General features: G+C 45.0%; 2 protein-coding genes across 21 annotated transcripts in view; one reads left to right on the top strand and one right to left on the bottom strand.

Annotated features, from left to right (window-relative positions):
* Positions 1-13,628, top strand: part of MYH10 (myosin heavy chain 10) — a 145,675-nt gene extending 132,047 nt beyond the window's left edge. For all 18 annotated transcript variants that reach the window (XM_005597766.4, XM_005597767.4, XM_014728708.3 and 15 more), the window contains 7 exons: positions 3,205-3,333; positions 6,515-6,603; positions 7,530-7,653; positions 7,736-7,944; positions 9,321-9,429; positions 10,824-10,996; positions 11,874-13,628. In XM_005597766.4, coding sequence (XP_005597823.3) covers positions 3,205-3,333; positions 6,515-6,603; positions 7,530-7,653; positions 7,736-7,944; positions 9,321-9,429; positions 10,824-10,996; positions 11,874-12,018 — 978 coding nt within the window. In that variant the 3' untranslated portion in view covers positions 12,019-13,628. The remainder of the gene's footprint in view (positions 1-3,204; positions 3,334-6,514; positions 6,604-7,529; positions 7,654-7,735; positions 7,945-9,320; positions 9,430-10,823; positions 10,997-11,873) is intronic.
* A 2,000-nt stretch (positions 13,629-15,628) lies between these two features.
* Positions 15,629-19,614, bottom strand: part of NDEL1 (nudE neurodevelopment protein 1 like 1) — a 61,532-nt gene continuing 57,546 nt past the window's right edge. For all 3 annotated transcript variants that reach the window (XM_070228181.1, XM_005597769.3, XM_070228176.1), the window contains one exon: positions 15,629-16,055. In XM_070228181.1, coding sequence (XP_070084282.1) covers positions 15,959-16,055 — 97 coding nt within the window. In that variant the 3' untranslated portion in view covers positions 15,629-15,958. The remainder of the gene's footprint in view (positions 16,056-19,614) is intronic.

The following is a 19,614-nucleotide window of genomic DNA, read 5'->3' as shown; positions in this document are numbered from 1 at the left end:
ACCTCTGGGTCACCTGAGAGGAACGTGGCACCTCCTTTAGTTCTGTGAGTCTGATTTAATCATCACATTTGCTGATTTAATCACCACAGAGAGGGCAGGTAGTGGGCCCTCTCATATACTACTGATGGGAGCATAAATAGGCACAGCTTCTCTGGGGGGACGTTTGTCAGTTATGACAAAAGCTTTAGGAAATTTCCATTCCTTTGACTTTGGTGATTCCACATCTTGAGACTTTATTCTAACAATATAAAGATGAGAAGAAATAGTTGTATACAGAGATCATAACTTAAGTGTTATTTATGCTAGCAAACACGGAAACAACCTAAATGTAAGTGGACTGCCAGCCATTTACATGATGGGGATTATGCAATGACAGCAGGGCTTGAATGAATAAAGGAAGATACAGTGTAGGGCAACTCGGTTTGTAACTGTACACATGTATGTGCACAGATTTTTGTATATAGACATGTAGACGTACATACTTAGAAAAAAGTTTAGAAGGAAAAGTCATCTCTGGATAATAGATTTATGAGTAACTTATTTGCTTCCATAAAGTCAGTTTAAAAAACTAAATACAAAGATTTTTGTTTTGACTAGCTAATTGCAAGGGTTATTAAGCTAATTACAAAGAATATAGATTACATTACTATGATTTTATTTAACAGCTTTCTTGAAATGTAATTCATAGACAATACAGTTCATCTATTTAAAGTGTTTTCAGTGTTTTTGTATATTCGTAGGGTTGTACAACCATCACCACTAACTAACTTTGGACACTGGTTCCCCCTAAAAGAAACCCTGTCCCCATTAGCTGTCACTCTCCATTCCCCACTATCTCTGCCACATCTAGCACCAATCAACCACTAACTTGTGTCTCCGTGGAGTTGCCTATGCTGGACATTTCATATAAATGGATTAATACAATATATGGTCTTTTGTGACTGGCTTTTTTCACTTAACATAATGTTTTCAAGATTCATTCATGGTGTAGCATGAATAAGTACTTCATTCCTTTTTATTAGCAAATACTATTCCATTTTATGGCTATAGCACATTTTATTAATCCATGCACCATGGATTTATTAATCCATGTTGATGAACATTTGGGTTATTTCCTCTTTTTGGCTACTATGAATAATGTTGCTATAAACGTTCACATATATTTGTGTAGACATGTGCTTTCCAATTTTCTTGGGTATATACCTATCAATAGAATTGCTAGGTTATATGATAACTGTTGAACTTTGTGGAACTGCCCAACCTTTGCACAGCAACTGTACTGTTTACATTCCCACCAGCTATGCATGAGGGTTCCAATTTGTCTACATCCTCCCCAGCACTTGCTATTGTCCATCTTTTAATTAGAGCCATCCCAGTGGGTATGAAGTGGTATCTCATTGTAGTTTTGATTTGCATTTCCCTAATGACTAAGGATATCGAACATCTTTTCACGTGGTTATTGGCCATTATCTTGTTTGGAAAAAGTGTCTTTCATTCCTCTGCTCATCTTTTTAATTGAGTTGTCTATGAACAACTTTTTATTGAATTGCACCAGTTCTATATATATTCTGGATATGAGTTTCTTATGAGATACATGATCTCCAGATATTTTCTTCCATTTTCTAGGTTGTCTGTTCACTTACTTGATGGTATTGTTTGCAGCACAAATGTTTTTCATTTTGATGGAATCTAGTTTATTTTTTCTTTTGTTTGTTGTACTTTTTGTTACCTCATATATGGAACCACTGCCTAATCTGAGGTCACAGAGATTTACTCCTATGTTTTCTCCTAAGTGTTTTGTACTTTTAGCTCTTACTTTTAAGTTTTTTATCCATTTTGAGTTATTTTTGTTATATGGTTTGAGGTATAGATCCAGCTCCATTTTTTTGGATATGGATATCTAGTTGTCCCAAAACATTTGTTGAAAAGACTATTCTTTGGCAACTTTGTCTAAAATCAACTCACCATAGACTTATGTGTTTATTTCTGAACTTTCAGTTCTATTCCCTTGGTCTATGTCTGTCCTTATGCCAGTACCACACAGTCTTGATTACTGTAGCTTTGTAGTAAGTTTTGAAATTGAGAAGTGGAACTTCTCCAACTTTCTTCTTATTTTTCAGTTTTTCTGGATATTCTGTGTTCCTTGTAATTCCATATGAACTTTAGGATCAATTTGTCAATTTCTGCAACAGCAGCAACAAAAAGCCAGCTTGGGTTTTGATACTGTGTTGACTCCGTAGATCAATTTCGGGAGTGTTGCCTCTTAACAATATTAAGTCTTCCTGATCCGTGAACATGGTTATCTTTCCATTTATTCAGATATTCTTTAATTTTTTTTCAATGATGTTTTGTAGTTTTTAGTATATAAATCTTGCACATGTTTTGTTAAATTTATGCCTATTTTATTTTTCATGCTATTATAAATGTAGTTGTGTTCTTAATTTTTAGACTCTTCATAGTATACAGAAATACAGTTGGTTTTTATATATTTTGATCTTGTATCCCGCAACCTTGCTGAACTCGTTTATTAGTCCTAATGGCTTTTTAGTAGATTCCTTAAGATTTTGTATATATATTAGGTCATATCATCTGCAAATCAAGCTAGTTTTACTTCTTCCTTTCCAATCTAGATATCTTTTATTTCTTTGTCTTGGCCTAATTGCCTTGACTAGAATCTCCGTTACAATGTTCAATAGAAGTGGCAAGATCAGACATCCTTGTCTTGTTGCTGATCTTGGGGAAGCATTCGGTATTTAACCATTAATATTAGCTGTCAATTTTTCATTGATGCCCTTTATCAGGGTTGAAGAAGTTTCCTTCTATTCATGGTTTATTGAGTATTTTTATACTGAAAAGGTGTTTGATTTTGTCAAATTCTGCTTCTGTGTTTATTGAAATGATCATATGGTTATATTAATTCAATTTTGGATGCTAGACCAACCTTGCATTTCTCAGATAAATCTCACTTGTTCTGGTGTGTAATACTTTCTATATGTTGCTGGATTCAGTTTGCTACTATTTTGTTGAGGATTTCTGCATCTATATGTTGGTCTGAATGTTTTCTTTCCTTGTGCTATCTTTGTCATTTCCACATACTTTTGTATCTACAATGAATGTATATTACTTTTATAATCTGGAAAAAATAACATGTTTAAAAACTAAGAATGAAAACTACCCCCACACCTTCTCCCTGTTTATTCTCAGGCTCAGATGAAGGATTACCAGCGCGAGTTGGAAGAAGCCCGTGCATCCCGGGATGAGATTTTCGCTCAGTCTAAGGAGAGTGAAAAGAAGCTGAAGAGTCTGGAAGCAGAAATCCTTCAGTTGCAGGAGGTTTGTTTACTTTTTCATCTGTTTGTTCAACAATTATTTACCCTTCAAATTTCTCCAAGATCAGATAAGTATAATACCTTTGTATCCTAGTGTAATTGTGCTCTTCGTTTGTAATATGGTGTCGGACCATCTTACTGCTTCAGTTCATCAAGCAAAGCGGCCACACTCTTACACCGCTCATCTGTGTTCCTCCTCCTGGCAAAAGGCAGAGGAGCTGAGGAGTAACTTTTCAAGCCACTTTCCAGGCCTTTTTCCCATGTGTAGGAAAAGGGAGTGATGTTTATTCACTGCTGGTAAGCATCAGGATCATTTAACTCTGACCTTAGTGATCTAAGATTGCCTTGTTTTACACAGAGGCACTATCTGATACTTAAAAGGAGAGAAGTATGTTTCATTGAATTCCTAAGGGAATCATGTTGTAATCAATTATTCTTTCGCTTACCTCTTTCACAAGTTCTCATGGAGAGGGACTCACGAAGGGTTACGTGCAGCATGGAGTTGTATCAGTGCAAGGCACGCTTGAAGACATGTATTTCTTTTTTTCTTCCTAAACAGCTTTATTAGGTATAATTGAAATAGAAAGAACTGCATATATTTAATGTGTACATAAACTTCTGTATTAATAAAGGATGATCAAAAGTTTATTCAAACTTGGAAAGATAAGAGCAACTTAACTTGAAATGTTAATATCAGTTAAAATGAACAAACCCCCGATAGAAACACCTAGAAACGCTGGATAAAATGTTACCAAAGACAATGACGAACGCGAAGTTGAGCTTACAAGAAAGAAAAGGAAACTTTAGGTGTCAGGAATAAAGAAGGAGCTAAAAACCAGATCAGTAACCACTGAGCAGATCCTGAGATGACCCTGAGAGCCAGCTTTTGGGTTTCATCCTTGTTTTCTCTCTCACTGATTTTTGCTTGTCTTCGTTTCACTTGGATTTTTTTTTTTGGATTTCTTGAGTTAGACACTTAACGCATTAATTTTCAGGCTTTCCTCTTGTCTAATATATTCATAGAACACTATAAATTCCTAAGTACTCTTTTTACTGTATCCCACAAAATTTGATATGGCATGCTTTTGCTATTTAATTCTAAATTTTTCTAATTTCTGTCATGGTTTCTTCTTTATCTCATGAGTGATTTTAAAATGTTTAAATTTCCAAATGTACATTTGTTTATTTTATTTAATTGATTTCTAGTTTTATTGCATTGTGGTTGAAGAATGTGGAGAGCAGAGCAGCTCTAGGGCCTAGAATGTGGTCAGTCTTTATAAATGTTCCATGCATGCTTAAAAAGAATCTGTGTTCGGGGCTGGCCCCGTGGCCGAGTGGTTAAGTCCGCGCGCTCCGCTGCAGGCGGCCCAGTGTTTCGTTGGTTCGAATCCTGGGCGCGGACATGGCACTGCTCATCAAACCACGCTGAGGCAGCGTCCCACATGCCACAGCTAGAGGAACCCACAACGAAGAATACACAACTATGTACCGGGGGGCTTTGGGGAGAAAAAGGAAAAAATAAAATCTTTAAAAAAAAAAAAAAAAAAAAAGAATCTGTGTTCATCAGTGGAGCAGAATGTCCAAGATCTATGTAGTTCATCATAGAGTTGATCAGTGATATCCCCACAGGTGATGAGGCCCTGGAAGCCTGCCTCCTGGAGTGCTCCTGGGATGTTGCCTAAGTACCACGTACTCCCTGCAGCTGGGCGCTCTGTTTGTTCAGAAAGCTGAAAGTATTAATTTCAGACCTTCGGGGGAGGGATCATTGCATTGAGGAGGAGAGACTGATCTGGAACGCTAGCCCTGCTCTTTCTTCTATTCTCTGTTTTTCCTTCCCTCAGACGCCTTTGTTCATCTGGTTTATTATAGGCCCCAGAGTCCTCTCCTTTCTCCCCTCAGGCCCTCAGCCTGCCTGCAGCACACTCAGCCACTGGACAGGAGCCCTTGCTGGGCCCAAGAGGATGGAATACCAGAGGCCAGATGGTAGAGCTGATGCTTACGCTGCATTTGTTAGTCAGAGGCCCTTGGGTCAGGCCCAGAGTATTCTGCCTGCCACCGTCCCATGCTGGACTCTCACCCTGTTCCCATGTTAGGATTCTGTGGGCCTTCCAGAGGACCTGCATCCTGCACACGCACATAAGAGGCAGGTGCACATGCAGAGTACGCACGCGAAGTCCTTTTAGGTAGCCCAGCTCCTCAGGCATCTGCAAGTTGTGTTCTTGCCAAATATGGCATCTTTTGGCAGGGGCAGCTGGTGGGAAGAGGCCCTGGACAGACAGAACCCTGAGTTTCTGTTGCTGACAAACCTTGGGACGTTGGGCAAGTCACTATTCCAAGTGGGCCTCAGTTTCCTCATCCATAAAATAAGGGAGGTTATGCTGCTCTCAACTTGTGAGAATATGATCTCAGTCTTTACTCCGTTGGGGTGAGAAATGTGCCCTGAATCTTTCCTGTGGCAAATCTTCTTTCAAAGGAAATTTGTAGAAAAGCAGCCATCAGGCAGGTCTTCATCCAGAGAGCTGGTGGGCACAGGGCCATCCCCCTGCCCTGCCCAGTTCTCCGAGCGTCCTCTACAGAACCGCAGCAGCCTGGTCAGCTGGGGCTCCCATCGTCTCTGCTCACTGCAGAGGCCCAGCTCTCCAAAGCACTGAGCTCCCGAGGCCGCCCTCACCCGCCCTCTCCCCTCTGAGCTGGGTCCTTGTTGCACTGCACAACTGCCTTGTTTTCTGGTGCCTTGATACTCAGTGTTTGTCCAGCTGGTGCACTTGATCTCCAAACTATAGCCCTTGTATGTACGTGAAAGATACTTCAAGACCACGAATTGCTGTAGTGCTCGGTTTGCATAAAGTTTGTGTTCAGGTTATGGTTAAGAAACAGCAACTTTCTAAGGCATGGAGCTGCCTCTTACATTGAAAGTGACAGTAAAAGCCCTTACAAAGACTAGGACTTCCCTCCGTGGACATTTTTGTATAAAGACGTTGACATAGCACAGCACTTGGCTGACCTGCACCCAAACAGATTCTCTTCAGCAAACTTGCCAGCTTAGTTCCCCAACTCTGATTGCAACTTGAAGCACACACGGGGTGCCTGGAGCATGGTGGCTGTAGCCTACAGGCATTGTTAGATTTCACACTTGAGGAAACTGTTAATATCCAGAGCTTAAATCACAGTCTAAATTTATTTAGGAACTGGCCTCATCTGAGCGAGCCCGCCGACACGCTGAGCAGGAGAGAGATGAGCTGGCTGATGAGATCGCCAACAGCGCTTCTGGCAAGTGAGTCTCCTGGCAGCAGGTGGGAAGGGGCAGGCATCTCGAAATCAGTGGTGGCCCCACTGGTCCTCTCAGGCACCTGTGGTTCATTCCCCTTGGGCACACTCCCTACACTGAGAAGGCCATTGAGTCATCTGGCATCTAGGAGTCAGTAGTCAGTTCGCTCATCTGTTCAAAGTCTGGAGAGAGAAGCACGAGATGCTGACCCTCCACACTGCCTCGGCCACTGGCTGGTTGGGTGACCCACGCAGGTCACACGCCCCTGTGCCAGTCAATGGCCACTATAGGTGTGAAGGAAATACATTTGTAACTAACCTGGTTTCCGAAGACTGCACAGCCTTGCAGTGCACATCTTCACTTTCAAATTCATTAGGTTTGGCAAGCAGATTCCTTAGACCTACCTTTCTCTGAATGCATTTTTCATTAAAAGTCATCTTTTTTCCAGTTAAGAAGTTGCTTTCCCCATTTAATTAGCATACTGAAGATTCCTCATGGTCATCTTCTAGCATGCCATGATAAGGAGTGGGGCTTTTCTCTCAACGCACTGAAACACCTTTATAGTTTAAGCTAGGGAACGATCCTGGCAAGTCAGGATCTTTTTGCACTTCTGAAAGCTGACGCTGGCTGCGTGTGTGGAGAACAGATGGAGAGGCAGCAGGGACATCAGTGGAAGGCTGCCACAGTGGTCCAGGCGAGAGATGATGAGACCTGGACTTGGGTGCAGGCGTGGGGTTGGAGAGAAGTGGGTGGCATGTTTAGAAGTGTAATCACTAGGATTGGTTGACAGATTGGGGGATGGGTACAGGGGAAGGAGAAAAATCAAGACGGATGCTCAGTTTCTAGCAGCAGGGTGAGTGGAGGAGCCCCCCCTGAGTTTCCCCCTGTTGTGTAGGCCTCGTATTGAGCTGTCTCCTCCTCGCCCTGGCCAGGTCTGCTCTGCTGGATGAGAAGCGGCGTCTGGAGGCACGAATCGCACAGCTGGAGGAGGAGCTTGAAGAGGAGCAGAGCAACATGGAGCTGCTCAACGACCGCTTCCGCAAGACCACGCTGCAGGTGGCCCACGCAGCAGCCCCGACCTGGGAAGGGCTGTGCGGCCCCTCTGGCACGAGGGACTAAACTTGTCTCTCCTCCCCAGGTGGACACACTGAATGCAGAACTAGCAGCCGAGCGCAGTGCAGCCCAGAAGAGCGACAATGCGCGCCAGCAGCTGGAGCGGCAGAACAAGGAGCTGAAGGCCAAGCTGCAGGAGCTAGAGGGTGCCGTCAAGTCCAAGTTCAAGGCCACCATCTCGGCCCTAGAAGCCAAGATTGGGCAGCTGGAGGAGCAGCTTGAGCAGGAAGCCAAGTAAGATTTTTGCGGCCGTAAACCAAAACTTACTGTCTCTGCTACAGCCCAGGTCCAGGCTCGGCCTGTGAGTCAGAGACAAGACACACTCCCCTCGCCCTGTGGGAGCTCCCATGGCCTGGGAAGAGGTGACAAGGACACCCGTAACCAGAGTGGAAGACAGAAGGTGGTGTGAACCCTCAGGGAAGCCTGGGCTCACTGGTCAGCTCTTCCTGGACTCAGCTGAGGGCTAATCATACTGAGCCCCATGACTTCCTAGGTGCCATAGTTTATATCTCTACCCAAAGTTGATTTCCCAAGTTGGTGGCATCATGTGAAATGCTACAATTTGTTGGCAGAGAAGAAAAGCAATGACAAAAATAAAAGCTTTCCTTCTCCCATAGGCAGACTGCTTAAGAGTTTCCATTCTGTTGCAGTAAACCATTCTGAAATTAACGAGGAACTGCACAATACGGTGCATCTCTTGGCAGGCGTTTACAAAGCAGAGTCACGACTCATAGACTGCCAGAGAGCAGACCCTCACACTCACCCACTTGTTGGGGAGCCTGGGGCCCAGAACTGCAGAGCCCATGCACAGAGCACATCCTCCCTGCGCAGCCTCCTGCACCTCCCACTCCGCTCTTTGGGCTCCACTACGCTCACATGAAACAATGAAGGGCTTGTTTGCTGTTATTGTCATTAACATCACTCGCCCTTTCAGCTGACTCCATCTGACTCCATCAGCTATCCATTTTTACATAACATTTGTTGAGGAACAAAAGAACTTTTTCTATTTTCCATGGAGCTCTCCAAATAAGTTACCTCTCCTCCTTATGGGACAATATAGGCCTGTCTAGAAACATGGTGATTTGTTTGACTTCTAACTCAAGAATGTGGGTGGATTTTTAATTTGTTTTTCAATGTTAGCTGCTATAGCCCCTAGCATCATAGTAGGTAGTCAGTAATTCTGAATTGAAACAGTCACTTAATAAATTGGGTCTTTGTTTTGTTTTGTTTTCCAGGCTAAAAGTTTAAGTGATTAGAATAATCAGCTAAAGTTTTTGTCTTCAAAAAAAGTCTGCACTCAATATGAGTGACAGGTAACTTGTATGGAACATTTAATCTTCAGAGGAGCATTGAATAAAGTGATTAATATCTACATGCAAAGGAATAATGTGCTTTCTGTACATTAGAATGCATTGAAGGCAATCCATATTTTGACCAGAAGGGAGAAGTTTCTGGGCCATATTAATGATGACGTTTTTCTGGTCGGAGAGGTCCTTGAAAGCCCCCCAACATATGTTATCTTCCAGAGAAAAGGACTTTAAAAAATACATTCCCCATTCAAACTACCAATTCAAGAACTGCAAAAACTAGTGTATTGATCATTTTCACAGGGAACGAGCAGCTGCCAACAAACTAGTCCGTCGTACCGAGAAGAAGCTGAAGGAAATCTTCATGCAGGTTGAAGATGAACGTCGACATGCAGATCAGTATAAAGAACAGGTAAGGGAAGAAAACAGGGCAGGATGAACGTGTCTTCCACTTCAGAAATGCTTTAGCAAGGAGAGTGATGCCAAGTAAGCCAAGTGTTACCATTTGACGAGCTAAATTAAGAAAACACTATTTGAAACTCTTAATTCTAATATTTCAGCAGACATGCTGTTCCTTGTTCCCGCCAGGCACTCGTGGGTGCTGGGGGTACAGAAGTGATTAGGACACGGCCCCGGCCCACAGGGTTCTCCCAGTGTGCCAGACACACAGAGAGGAGGGGTGGGCAAGAGCACATCAGGAGGGCTTTGAAGTATGCGGCCTGAACTTAGCCTTAACGTTATCATCTGTTTCCTCCACTGGAACGTACGCTGCACGAGTGCACAGATTTCTTCCTGTTTCACTGTCATCTCTTGAATGCCTAGAACACTTCCGGGCATAGTTGGCAGTCACTGACTGTTGGCTGGATGGAGGGGTGAGGGCAGGAGATGTTGACTAGAAAGCAAATGTACTGCCTGCAGGACCCGAGTGGCCTTCCTTGTCAGCACCCAGGCATTCTTCTAAGTATCAAGGGACTGTCTTAACAGGACTCTGACCTGTGGTCAGGTCTGCAGTGACCGCAGCCTGGGTGGCTGTGCTCTCCCACCGCTCTCTCCCCTCGGCCATGATGAGATTTGCTGCTGCAGACGCTGAGAGGGAAGGTGGACAGAGCTGGGGATTCCCCTGCCTTCAGCCCACACTCTTCCCTTTTCTTCCCCTGCTCCATTCAGACACCTCGGCCTTCTCTCCCAACCCCCACCCTGAGGGCCTAGCAGCACTGAGGGCAGTTCTGGGTGGACGTGAGCTGGACCTGCAGGCGCTGGCCAGTCTCTGTATGGCTCAGGAGTGAATGAACCAGTGGGGAGGCTGACTTCCCACGGTCTTCCAGAGTGGCTTTGTACTTGAATCAAAACATAACGTCTGAAACACACATACTGAAAGGACATGTACAAGTGAATGTCCATCTCCTGGGGCTAGAGATTGTCCACATCGTTGGCTCTTCTGTATTTGGTAGAAATAGCAATTCCCTTTCACAATCCCATAGGTCACTCATGTGAAGATACTAAACTATCATTTTTCTGCAAAGCTCATGGGTGAAAATACGGGTTTAAAGTTTTTAAAAAATTTCCTTTGCTCTGTAGACACGGGCTTTGCTGAGAATGGCAGGCTGACCAAAAAGGCCTTAGACTAGCGCCTAGTCTTTGTGTTTAAGTGCACACACATGTATACATGTGCCTGTGTGTGTACACACATGCGTGTGCTCACATGGCTGATGGGGCAGAGAGCTGTGCTGACACTCTCAGGGCGCGGTGGTGCTGAATCTGGATTCACCAGTTTGGTTTTGACTTGGTTCGTGTAACTTGCCCAAGATGGAGAAGGCCAACGCCAGGATGAAGCAGCTTAAACGGCAGCTGGAGGAAGCAGAAGAAGAAGCTACACGTGCCAACGCATCTCGCCGTAAACTCCAGCGGGAACTGGATGATGCCACTGAGGCCAACGAGGGCCTGAGCCGTGAGGTCAGCACTCTGAAGAACCGGCTGAGGTGAGTGACCCCACGGACTTCTGTGAGAGGCGCAGGGTCTCACAGAGTCCACACCCAAAGCTTGCAAAGACAGCCACATTTGTAGGCTTAAGTTTGACTTTTTCTGAAGTTGTTTACTTAGATTCATGTACAGCTTCTCGTTTCTGCTCTTGAATCACCTCTCCTGTGTATCCGTTCAGGATTTCTGACCTTTAGTAGATCTTGAGGAGAAGAGAAGAGGAATGGGCCCACTCATTTTCTTTGCCATTCACTAGTGGACTATGCGAATACACAGCACGAGGCTAGAGAGCCAGGTCAAGTGTCTGTGCATGTTCCGATGTCCACAGTGAGGAGAGGTCAGGATCAGGAGCTCCTCACGGGACCTGACGCCACCAGCCCTCCTCCAGTCCTCAGCTCCATGCTGGATCTGACGTGCGCCAGGGAGAGGGCAGAACACGCGAGAGCTAAAGCTCAACTTTCTCCCCAGGACAGGTTAGCACAAGGGTCGGCAAACTGTGCCCCACGGGCCAAATGCTGTCTGTGCACTGCTTTTGTACAGCATTAAGGGTTGTAAAAAAAAAGTACAAATGTGCAACAGAGACCTTACATGGCCCAAGCGCCTGTCTGCCCTCACAGCAGTGCTGGCCCTTGGTTAGCAGGGAGAGCTTCACCGTAATCCGTCTTACTGACCGTTTCTCTCTCACAGCTGTAAGTTGAGTCAAGCCATCCACTTGAGGTGGATGAAGCGCAGGGCCTTTCCTGACCGCGCACCCACCCAAGGTCATGTGTCCTGGGGAAGGGGCAGATCTGGAAGTCTGGAGTCATATCAGGTGGTTGAACAACTTGACAGCCACGTTTTTGTGTATTTACCAACACATCTACTTTCTGTTCCCTCCAGGCGAGGTGGCCCAATCAGCTTCTCTTCAAGCCGATCTGGCCGGCGCCAGCTGCACATTGAGGGGGCCTCCCTGGAGCTGTCAGATGATGACACAGAAAGTAAAACCAGTGACGTCAATGAGACGCAACCGCCCCAGTCAGAGTAACGTCATAGGAAGCCAGTGGAGGCGATACAGTGGGACATGCAGGAACTCACGCCGCGCCAGCCTGCCGGGAGGCCTCCTACAGATTTAGGAAATTGGCAAGCTTCGGGATTCCTTACTGAAAGATCAACTGTGTCTTAAGGCTTTCCAGCCTACACATACTGTATCCTGCTTCAGATTTAGGTACAATTGCTCCCCTTTTTATATATATACATACACAAAACACACATATTAAACAGATTGCCTCATCATTGCATCTATTTTCCATATATTCATCAAGAGACCATTTTATAATACATGTTAAGAAGAGAACCCTTTTTCAAACAAACTCCAGACCCTCGTTGCCAGTCGCTGGGTTATTGGGGCAGCCCTGTGGTTGTTGCTCAGTTGCTCTGCATGCTCTCTGTCATACAGACAGGTAACTTAGTTCTGTGTTCATGTGGCCCCTGACTCCTCAGCCACATCAAGTCTCCTAGAACATTGTGGAACCTAAACTGCACTTGTATCTCTCATTTCCTTCTAATAATGATCAACACTATTTCAGTGAGCAAACTGTGAAAGGGACTTTGGAAAGATTAGGAGGGGTGGGTTGGATTGGGGGAAGCAGCATCCATTTGGGGTTACCATGCCCATCTCCCTTAAGTTGGTGATGTCCCCACATCTCTTCAATGAACTGTCCTTGGCCAGGGCTGGTCTGCGCCTAGGATGGATAGTGGCCATGATGCAGCTGAGGCCCCTCCTGCCCCGGGTGGCAGCCGTCATGTTGACTTCTGGATGGTCTCCTGAACCCTCTGGCTTTGCCAGTGTACTCCTCCTCGCTTCAGGAGCAAGCAGCTGCAGGCCCCTAAGCAGGAGTTAGTGGAAGGCCCTCCCACGCCAGCCAGGCTTTCATGCTGACCTTGCAAATTCAGCCGCTGCTTTGAGCCCAAAATGGGAATATTGGTTTTGTGTCCGAGACTTGTTCCAAGTTTGTCAGTGAGGTTTACCGCACCTCAAGAATGGATGCCATCTGCCTGAATGTTGACATGCCAGTGGATGTGAATCCTTTTTCATTTCTCTTTTTCCCTTCCCTTTGGACAGTATTACAGTGAACATTTAGCATTCTGTTTTTGGTTGATAGTTAAGCAAACTGACATTACAGAAAGTGCCTTAGACACTACAGTACTAAGACAATGTTCAATATATTATTTGCCTCTGTAACAATTTAATGTATTAAGTTTTGACTGTGCTTCCTATCATGTACCTCTCTAGTCAAAGTGGTATTATAAACATTCAGTGACAATGAATCAGTGTTAATTATAAATCCTTGATCCTCTGCAACGTGCTTGAAAACACAAACCTTTTGGGTTAAAAGCTTTAACATCTGTTAGGAAGAATTTGTCATGTGGGTTTGGAATCTTTGATTTTTTTCCCCCTTATGAATTGTACTGGCTGTTGACCACCAGACACCTGACTGCAAATATCTTTTCTTGTATTCCCATATTTCTAGACAATGATTTTTGTAAGACAATAAATTTATTCATTATAGATATTTACGCCTGCTCTATTTACTTGGAGGAAAAAGCACCCGTTGAGAATAAACAGACCTCAATAAACAAGAATAATCATGTAAACATGGAATCTGTTTTCTCAGCTTCTGTTCTCGATTCCCCATCTGTGATCTGATTGGAGGTTGGGAGCTACACAGACTGCAAATGCAGGCAGCCAGGCCCACCTCTTCTGAGGGTGCTGCGCTCCCAGAAACTGTCAGATGATGGGCTAATTCTCTGGGCAGTCTTGGCTACAAGTCCTGTTCTCACCAGTGGCCTCACGGTGTGTAGAAGTATCTGGAAGGAAAGGGCCACTGGACTGGGGCTGGAGACTCAACTGTTACTGGAAGAAGGGAGCAATTTAGAGCCACAGGATAAAGCTTTTAGGAGGGTTTTGGTCACCAACCAATGAAGGTCCTTACCGGATTAGGGCATGTTAAGAGGTCCAAGAAGTTGCTGACTACATTTTCGGGCAGGATGTGCATTGAAAAGGGTTTGGGAAGGATTCAGTGGTGAGACCAACTAGAATGGGCTGCAGAGAAATACTTAAGGGAACACAAAATCACATAAAGAACGCTGAGGGTTTTTATTCCGTGAGTCTCAGGTTAGGCTGGTTCCGGTGGTATAAGGTATATACCCAAGCTGTTCGGCAGTGGTGGGGACGCAAAAGATGGGCAACCATGCTCCCTTTCTCCAGAGTCACTACCCAGGAGATGGCAAGTCGTAGTCACGGTGTTTCACCTGTGTTCTCATCCTCGTTCTCAATATCTTAGTCCAGGTATTTGTGGAATTCAGAGGCTCGTTTTTCTCAAAAAGAATTCTCTGCTGGCTGGTTTAACTGGTGTTAATGTCAGTTTCCCAACAACTCAGCCTATCAGGAGAATCATATAATCTACATGATTCCACAAAGATGCTAACTAGAAGGAACCCTCCTCCAGGAAACAAACCACCACTTCTGTAGCCTAAGGCAAGGTACTTCATAAAACCTTTCTTGGGTATTTAAAGCACCAGGAAGATGGTTTATGGGCTTTGAGTGTGTCAAAGACTCAAGCCAGCTAGCTTCCACCCAGCAGGAGTGTGGTCCATCGTGAGGAGGAATTCAGGCCAGACTTGGGGAAGCCTTGTCCTTCGTTGAAATGAAGTTTAGATGAGATGAGGCTCTGTTGGGTTTTAACTCGGAGCTGTCATGTATACTTTAAATGCTCAGTCTGCCCTTGGTATATGATAGGCACTCCTTTTAATGCAGACATTCCAAAGAATTATTTTAAATTGCTTGGGTAAGGGTAACACACCTATTAGGCCTGACTGGCTTGAGGACATACTCCTGAAACCCTGACATCAGAAAGACTAGAGCTCTGTCACATTTCCTTTCTGTCACCAATTTTCCCCATCCCTGGAAACCTCAACTAAGTTGAAGCATGAGCTGAAAGACGTAACTGTTCTCACAGCCAGCTCTCCCTATGCCTCTGGGTATAAATGACCCATGGCCCCTTCCTCCTAAAGCCAATGTTGCCAGGACACAGAGCTGTCTGTGTGGAGACTGGGGAAGAAAAGAGGTCACAGTTGTCAAATTCCAGGAAGCATCACTTCCTGCCCCACCCCCACCGCCTCAAAAAAAAAATCAAGCCAGAAAAGGCCATAGGTTGGAATCTTAAGAAAGTAGAGAAGATGGCTCCTCTCCTCCTGGTTCCAGGCAGGTCTGAGAGTGAAGCCTGTGGCTGAGACCCAAAGGGAGTCCCCATCCACAAAGGCTTCCTAGTTGTTGTCCCTCCCAGAGGGACACCAAGAGCTTTCCCAAATTCAGGGTGTTTGCTAGAATGCTATGTCCTGTGCCAGCTGTCAGGACCATACAGGGCAGTCCAGTTCCTTGTGTAGCCACCTGTCATTTGGGAATCTAGCAAATCACGTGAGGCGTCTCATTGATTCTTGTTGGAAATCTAATATGAAACTATCGATAAGGGTATATTGAGAGGATGATGCCAATTTTCAAAGACAATGTTAACTGTAATTTCAGTACCTATGTACCACATGCAGAAAGTGTGACCACGTCCTTCACCCTTACTGAGACAAGAAATTAACATTGATTCATTATGGCAGAGAGGTCTGTTTATTTTTTCAAAGTAGCCCAATAATGGACTCCATCCCCACTGACTGGATGTCATGAAGCTTATTCAAGATGTAATCTGACATAAGGAGATGATTAAACACTGGGTCTGACTGAAACATCCAAGCAGAGCGCTGCCTCCTTCCAAGTACCATACTGCCCCGACACTAAGACGCCCATGTGCTCACACGTGTAAACTCGTGCATCTCACAACTGCTGTCAGCAGGTGGCAGCTGTGGTGTGGTTGTCATTGCCTGACTCCTCCCGGTAAGGTCAATAAAGCCCAGCAGCAGATCTTGCAGATTGGGTATCAGCAGCTTAGAAGAAAATTCTGGAGCCAACAATGGAATATGCTTTTCAGAAATGCTGCATCTCCAATGCTCACCACGGCACAGAGGACGACATCGCTTGGGAAAACACGGACAACTTTGGGTCAAAACGTGGTTCAGAACGTCAGAATCATCACACACAATGTGATGTTTTAGGACTCACATTTTCCTTTTTTGTATATGAATTAAGTGTGATATGAAAATCTGTCTAAAGAAGTCTAAAAGAGCTCTTTCAATAAATATAAAAAGTCTAAATGGGAAGCATTTTCATAGTTCTAACGGGCACATTGTTCTTAATGGTTCACAAAATAAATGTGTCTTATAATGCAGTACTGTCTCCACTAGGCTGGTGCTGGGGTAGAGCTCTGGGGAATCTGTATTTTAAATTTCCCAAGTGTGACCCATGGTCATCTGGCAGGTCAGGGAGCCCCTGCCTTGTGCTACTCGCTCAAATCTTGGGGCTTCTCGGCACAGGTCTTCATGCCAACTTGGGTAGTGAAAGAAACTCAGTCTCATTGCTTCAACTTTTAAAAAATGAATTTGGGGGGCCAGCCCTATGGCCTAGTGGTTGAGCTTGGCACATTCCACTTTGGCAGCCTGGGTTCAGTTCCTAGGCACAGACCTACACCATTCATTGACGGCCATGCTGTGGTGGTGACCCACATACAAAATAGAGGAAGACTGGCATGGATGTTAGCTCAGGGAAAATCTTCCCTGGAAAAAAAAAAAAAAAGAATTTGGGCAACTTTACAGAAAAATTTAGAACCCACAAATAGTAAACTATTTGTATCTTTTTAATTTCACTTCTGATTTTTTTTTTTATAAAGCTGTAATTAGCATGTTCATCTACTTTGTGTCCTTTTTCAATTGGTCATTTCCATTCCCATATAATTAGCACAGCTGCACACTTATGTTTCAATGGCTCTAGGATATCTTGTTCAGCTGATAAGTCATCCTGACCATTCCTCTACCATCAGACATTTATATTATTGCTATTGAAATTGACTTTATTTGTTCTTACCAACATAGGGAAAAGTGAAGAGTTTTTATAGTTTATCATGTTGTTAGATTCAAGACTTACAAGAGAATAATTTAGTGACACCAATAATTGTAAAATTGTACCTAGTCCCCTAAATTCTAGGTGACAGTGTGATTTGGTGATTCTTTTTCCTAGTTAAAACAATCACTTTTTTTGAACCAAAAAACAGTGGTTCTTAGCTCCATCATCTCCTGACAGGGAGCAATAGGGCTCTGAGCTAATTTGGACATCATTCATCTGACTGTTTATCCAAACATGTGCCAGAAAACCCACTGCCCAGGCCTGCTGGCCCAGCACCCTGCTCCAGGCCTCCACCTGCAAATCATGACCCAGGCAGGATCTCCGTACTTTATGGGGGCAGCAGTCAAATGTGGCACCTGATTACAAACACCCACAAGTAAACAAGTTAAATTTCTGCTCAGTTTGCATGCTGTTTCCCTTGGTAAAGGCTTCAGAGCTGGCAGGAAACACTAACATAACTCCTGTGGCTGCAGATGGACAGCAGGACAAAGCATGACTCCAAATCATAACCCCAGGGACATGGCACAAACCCCACTTGGTCCCCCAAAACCAGCACTGTAAGCTTTGTTGTTTGCCTCTTCACATACACTGTCTTACAAAGGAAGTCTATTGTATTAATATTTACTCAAATTCTTGTTTTCCCTTAAAATTAAAAAAGGGCTACTATATTCCCATATATCATATTTTTAATAATCATGGCACCAGTTTTCAGATAAGATGTTTTAAGTTTTAGGAAATCATTTACAAAGATGCCTCCCCCCGCCCCCATTTTTAGGAAAGAATCAACTAACACCTATATTTTAAAGGCCAAGCTAGTGTTCTCAGTTTGTTTCAACATTTGGGGCAAATACACAGAGAAAAATAATCCATAAAGTACAAGCTGGAATGTAGAAAAGGCTTCTCTTAGCATCTTCTAGGCAAACAGTGAAAACAACTGAGTGCTTGGACCCATCCTCTTTCTGGCCGTCCCACTAGCAGCCAGGCTGGCTGCTCTCAGCTTCAGCCAGGCGGGACAGATCTGGCTATAGGGGCTCCCTACAGCTGTGGCTCCACCGCAGGACACCTCCCTTCCCCGGAGGGGCCAGCCGCCACCTTGACTCTCAGGAGATGCCAATGGCGTCTCTGGGACAACTTCTGAGAGAAGCAGAGTCAACACTCAACGAGTGCAGGATTGCGAGAGGAGGAAGGGTGGATGAACCATATTCCTGCTGCAAAGGCTGTGCCAGCCCCCACAGCTCACCACTGCCATGCGCTCAAAGTCGGCTCACCTCCTGGGGCACAAGACAGAGTCAAAGCCTGTGAGGCCTCAAGTTTGGAAAGCTGGGGAGTAGAGAGAAAGACACAAGCTCATTTCCAATCCCGGCTCTTCTATGAACTGGCTGTGTGAGCTCAGGTCAGTGGCTTAAACTCTGAGCCCACTTTCTCTTCTGTAAACTGAGGCGAAACCAGCTCACCCTGCTCTCAGGTCATCTACGTCTAGTTCTCACATGCCTCACTTGTGACTCAACAATCCCAGCTTTGGCTTCTGGCTCTTAGCTGGTGGAGTAGTTTCTGGCCACTCTAGACTGAAAGTGGAGCACTGGCTCCTACTCTCATGCAGGAAGATGTTTCAGGAGCCAGAGATAGGAATGGATGGTGAGATGAAAATATCTGGAGGCAAGAGGCTGTCCTCCACCACCTGGAAGATCAGCCCCGCCCATGCAGGGACCCAGTTCAGGCGAGGGCTCATTCCTGAAGGTTTCCGTGAGAGCCAGGCAAACCTGGGCATCGGGCAGCCTAGGAAGAGAACCCGCTCAGAGGCAGGCGGCTGACAGGCAATCTTGAGCTAGACAGGCAAACAGTAGCAACCTTCATGCCAGGTAGCAAAGGCTCCACTCAACACGTACAAAGTATCATTTTGAACCAAATGATTCCAACAGAAAGCTGAAAATGAGGCCAGGGAAGTCAATGAGCTTCTTCATGGGGTCATATGCCAAGGGCTGCTGCAGCTATAAAACACCAAAACTATGTGGAGCTCTCCTCCTGAAGGGACTGGAAACAAGCCCAGCAGCATACTGCTGCCCTTTCATGGGCCTGGCCAGTCCTCTCCTGGACCCAAAGGAGCGGTGACACCCAGTGAATGACAAGTGGTCCCCTGTACCAGGGCCCCTTCCCCAGCCATCAACTGATGGAACAACAATTGACAGAACTGTCTGGATGAAATGATCCCAGGAGTATTCAGCTGGAAAGGTACTGAGAAATCACTGGGGAGCCAGCAACAGGATTCAAGACTCCAGAATGCATCCTTGCTCTAAATAGAGTAGCTCTGCTTGTCATGTTTTAGCTTTGGGAGTCCTGCCTAAACAAAGAGGTCTGCTAAATGTTTAAAGGCCCGACCTAATCCAGTCCTTCCGATGATGGCTGGGAAAGAAGCTGGGTGTTGCTGGCCATCTGTCAGAGACGCGTTTTCTTTTCAACTGCACGGCCAGCACTGCACCCATACCATTGTCAGTGTCCCTCGGGGAATCAGCTTACAACAAAACCTCCAGGACCCTCAAGTAGAAAACATCACTGCCCACATATTAACAGACGAAAGGA

The sequence above is a fragment of the Equus caballus genome, chromosome 11 (genome assembly GCF_041296265.1).
Source record: "Equus caballus isolate H_3958 breed thoroughbred chromosome 11, TB-T2T, whole genome shotgun sequence".
Classification (NCBI taxonomy): domain Eukaryota; kingdom Metazoa; phylum Chordata; class Mammalia; order Perissodactyla; family Equidae; genus Equus; species Equus caballus.
The sequence above is the reverse complement of the archived record's forward strand: the minus strand, read 5'-3'. Positions and strand labels throughout refer to the sequence as shown.